The sequence below is a fragment of the Vigna radiata genome, unplaced genomic scaffold (genome assembly GCF_000741045.1).
Source record: "Vigna radiata var. radiata cultivar VC1973A unplaced genomic scaffold, Vradiata_ver6 scaffold_215, whole genome shotgun sequence".
Classification (NCBI taxonomy): domain Eukaryota; kingdom Viridiplantae; phylum Streptophyta; class Magnoliopsida; order Fabales; family Fabaceae; genus Vigna; species Vigna radiata.
The window spans coordinates 402,131-406,942 of NW_014541783.1; the positions used below are offsets into that span (position 1 = coordinate 402,131).

General features: G+C 31.7%; 1 protein-coding gene across 2 annotated transcripts; it reads left to right on the forward strand.

Annotated features, from left to right (window-relative positions):
- The first annotated feature begins 625 nt into the window (after positions 1 to 625).
- Positions 626 to 3,844, forward strand: LOC106778148 (protein CUP-SHAPED COTYLEDON 3). Of its 2 annotated transcripts, none has more exons than XM_014666068.2 (6): positions 626 to 956; positions 1,057 to 1,325; positions 1,988 to 2,104; positions 2,193 to 2,537; positions 3,054 to 3,350; positions 3,485 to 3,844. In XM_014666068.2, the coding sequence occupies exons 1-6, from the start codon at positions 785 to 787 to the stop codon at positions 3,728 to 3,730; spliced, it is 1,446 nt and encodes a 481-aa protein (XP_014521554.1). In that variant the 5' UTR covers positions 626 to 784; the 3' UTR covers positions 3,731 to 3,844. The 2 variants fall into 2 exon arrangements, with proteins under 2 accessions (XP_014521554.1, XP_022631783.1); XM_022776062.1 differs by having other exon boundaries at positions 1,991 to 2,104.
- The last annotated feature ends 968 nt before the right edge of the window (positions 3,845 to 4,812 follow it).

A 4,812-nucleotide genomic window follows, 5' to 3' on the forward strand; every position in this document is an offset into this window, starting at 1 on the left:
TATCTTTTCCTTTTTCATGAAAACCAATTTATTAATTTTTTTATAATATTTCAAACACACGCTAAATCGAATCTCATGATGTCTGAATTGAATTTTGTATGCATGACATACCATTCTTTCATAAGTTAATTAAATAACAGATAAATAAGTCATATATTAATAATGAATTCACTCCTACATTAATAACAAATTTAATGTTTTACTGGAAAAATAAATCTCACTTTTAATGGGTTGACCAGTTCCTTGAAAACATGTAGAAGTAAATAAAGCCAATTCACCATATCTAATTTATAAAATATTTAAAATAATAATATTTTGAAAACATTTTTATACAATATTTTAAAAGATTATCTATGTATCATTATTACTCTATAATCAATAATAATAATAATCATAAAACTAATATAAACCGTAACCACTAAAACGATCGAATTTAATAAATGGTATTAAAATATTATAAAAAAATTATCTTTATCCAAATATTTATTACATGCTTAAACATTATTCTGTCATTCTATGAATTAAAAAAAAAAAATACTATGATACGACAACTTGGGGTGTTTTTGTTTTTGTTTTTGGATTTTCCAATGATTACTTATCAGCTAAGCCAAAAGGAAAAGAGACTGAGATCAACTTCAAAGTCAGTCAATGTCTTTCACAAATGCAGAAAACAAACACAACCCCACTCAAATTTTACAGGCATACCCTCTCTGCAACTTTTCCATTCTTTTCTTCTCAGTTGCAAACAGAAACAGCGGCAGCTACTGTTTGTTGAACCAAAACAATGGAGAACATAGTTTCCATACTTGATCACATGCCTGTGGGATTCAGATTCCGTCCCACAGATGAGGAGCTTGTCAGCTATTACCTCAAACACAAGTTGCTCGGTGATGATTTCTCTGTTCAGGTCATTCCAGAGATCGACCTTTGCAAAGTGGAACCTTGGGACGTGCCAGGTAATGCAAACATTAAACACTGACATATCTTTCATCGTGATGCTACCAAACCCACTTCACTGTTGTTTGATTCTTTTCTTGTTTCGATTTCTGATGCCAGCGAAGTCAGTGATCAAATCCGATGACCCAGAGTGGTTTTTCTTCAGTTCTGTGGATTACAAGTACTCCAATAGTAAAAGGGTCAACAGGACCACCGAACATGGCTTCTGGAAAGCCACTGGAAATGACCGTAAAATTCGGATTGGTGGCACTAACAATGTCATTGGGACAAAGAAGACTCTTGTTTTCCACCAAGGCCGCGTTCCCCGTGGTGTCAAGACCAACTGGGTTATTCATGAATATCATGCTCTTACCTCCCACGAAAGCCAGGTTGGTTTGCTTTTCCTAGAAAATCTAACATTGTTTGGAAATTGTCTTTCTGAAACGTTTCTGCCAAATTGCATGGTGTGATTGCCAAATTACCTGACAGGATTAGGATTTGTTGCTCTTGTTGGGTGTTGTTTAGATATGTTTTTTCACAACACTATGTACTCTTTAGGCTTTGATATCATTTCCTATCCTATTGGTTGTTCTGAAGGTTATTGGATACTTTGTTTGAATCCCATGTTTTTAATTTCGTCAGTCTCTGGTCATGACCTAATTTCTTCCATTTGGCCTTGTTTTGATGATGACGAAAGGGGCATTTGGGAGAATTTCTTTCAACAATAAGCTTTATGTGGAAGTTTATCGAAATAAGATCTTTTTATGGATCCCAGATAAAGCTTACGGGATAAGCTCTCATATTTAATGTAAACATGCTAAAAATTCATCATCAGTTTTCATTTAAGACTGTTAAATGTCAATTTTTCCCGAGACAACTCTACTTAGAGAAATGATTTTTATTATGCCACATTCTCTACGGAGCCTTTTTTCTAGATTTTGCCGTGAATATAGTTGTTCAGGAAAAGAAATAAGTTTCTGATTTTGAAGTTTAGCATGATATTTGTGTGATTTGTGTAAAATAATTCCTGATTATCCTTCAAGTTTTGCAGAAGACTTTTGTTTTATGCCGCTTGATGAAGAAATTTGAGAGAAAACATGAAAGGGGAATTGAGGCACCAAACCTTCCTGACTATGGAAATCCGATACCAGCTGAAGAAATTCCATCTGTAAGATGAAGCATTCTTGATGGACATATTTACACTCTGCATCTGAAACATGCTGAGAACTAATACTTGTTTTGTTAATTTTTTCTAGGTAGTAGATGTTTCACCTAGAGTGATTGTGGATCCAGACTTTCCAGAAGATATTTTCTTCCCCCCAGAACAACAGTCTCCAGTTGGTATTGATCTGGGAGAATTGTTCCTAAACCCCTCACCACTCGATGCTTGTTTTGGAAATGAAAGCTCCAATGCGCAAATTCCATTTCTAGATACTGATGATGAAGATGAGTTCGTAAATTCAATATGGGTTGATGATGAAGAGCTTGTCATCAATGAAGAAAGAAGACACTGTTTTGTCAATCGTTCCACCCAACCAAAGTCATTGAGAAGGGTATACAATGCAAGCAGTGGCACAGATGCTGAAGTTGTCTCTAATCTGGTAAAGATAAATTGCTCAAATTCTAAGTAGTGTATCTCTTTTTTGCTTATGACAGATTGTGCGTTATAGCGATGTGTTTTGCCACATTGTCACAATGTTTAGGGTCTGATTACTTCTATCTTTTATTTTCTGTCTTTACTTAATTACAACAAAACTGCAATTTCATTTTCAATTTATGTCCTATTTTGAAAGATTTGTAGAGGGAACAGTTTTATTTCGGTGTCTTCTGTACAGATATTTGAAATCAGGGAACATAGTTAAAAGAAGGTGATAGTTCTGTAATTAAAAAGTCCAAACAGAAAACGAAATCAGGAAATAAAAATGGAAGCAAACAAGACCAAATGGTTTTTCTCCTACAGATTCATAGAAGATACACACTGATAAAATGTTTGGTTTGAGTTGGTTTTGATGTTCTGTTGTGCTTCATGACACATTGCTTCTTGGTTTTGTGACTTTTTCTTTATTGAAGCACTTCAAGAATTGATTTCATATGTTTATCTGCTAAAATTATTACAGCATGCCAATATTTGTTCTGGTGAATACTCTGGTGCCATGAGTAGTCTAGATTCTAATCGTGAAGCACACAAAGGAAAAAAGGAGAGTATCATTCAAGATGATTTCTGGGCAGTAGAGACATCCTCTTGTGACTCAACTGCAGATGAACATATTGAAATTTCTAGTTCTTCCTCCACTCGTGCAAGATTGGAAAACCGGTGTAATCCAAGACCAGACAACTTCNTATTACAAAAAACTGTTGCAGGAAGACCACAAACCCAGAAGAAGGTTTCAAACAATGCAGTATCCCATGTAGAGGTGAGAAAACCAAGCAGCTGTGTTGGAAAAGTTAAAATCTGTTTCTTATCCAAGTTGGAAGATGCTTCATTTGAAGTGATTTCCATTTTAACATACTATTCCTAATACTGTGCTGCATGTGATGTATTCTGCAGACAAGGAGGGAATTGGTCACTGTGAAATCAGAGAAAGATCAGAAAAATGCTGAAAATTCTAGTTCAAGGAGGATCCTCAAAAGCAGAAGCCATCAATCCTCTGATGTCAATAGCAAAGGTTCTTTCCTTTACATGGAAACGATTTCATCAAACCAAAACCTATTTCCACGTTCGGTATATCTTGTCAATGTGGTCATAGGGATTGTGTTGTTAATAGTCATTAGTTTGGATGTATTATTATCTTAGAACATAGAAGTAAAGGTAGTCTGCTACCTGGTTAATATGAAAGGCATCATAAGTTTAAACTACACAGGGTATTGAAACCCTTATTACTATTTCGTTATAAGTTGCATCATGGTATGTTTTTCTTGTGTATCTTATCATTATGAAAATTCTTTTAAAATTCATAGTAGCAAATGGAAGCACTGTATAAAAAGAAAACGAATTAATTCATTATTTTAAGATTTTAAATTGAAGATGTTAATAATCTCTTGTTTCGAATTGAACATAATATTAATCTTTTATCTAACTGGACTCATATCTCATTTGTTTGATGTAAAAAATGCCAAGTAATAAGAATATTTTTAAGTAAATTTTATGATTATGATTCTGTTCTGTATGGATTTATAATAATTTAGAAAATTTAATATATTTCAGAAAAAGATAAAATATCTGTGTCTTTATAATAAACTATGACATATATCTAAATAGTATAAAACAATATTCGCAAATAGAGTTCAAATTCGCTTATTATGTTAGGGGTTTGCTAATTTACGGGTTACATTTTAGCAAAAAGTTAGGTTATAAAATATAGTTATTAAAAATCTTAATTGGTCTACCTGGTTATTAATTTTTATTATATATTTTATAAAAGTAGTTGTTTTTTAAAATAAAAAATAAAATAAAAGGTAGTAATCCTGATTGGTTTACATGGTTATTAAATTTTATTATAAGTTTTTTAAAATAAAAAATAAAATAAAAGGTAGTAATCTTGATTGGTCTACGTGGTTATTAATTTTTATTATAATTTTTTTAAAATAAAAAATAAAATAAAAGGTAGTTTTTTTTAACTCAGACGTGTTTTATAAACTCAGATGAGTTCTATAAACTCATAAGGATTCTATAAACCGAGACAGGTTTTATAAACTCTAAACCATTATATTTTTTAAAAGGTAGTTGTTTTTTAAAATAAAAAAAATAAAAGATAGTTGTTTTTTAAAATTAAAAATAAAATAAAAGCTAATAACTTCTCTTGGATAATCATGATTTTTAATAACTACTTTTTTTATTTATTTTAAATTAAATTTTAAAATTATTAAAATACCCTT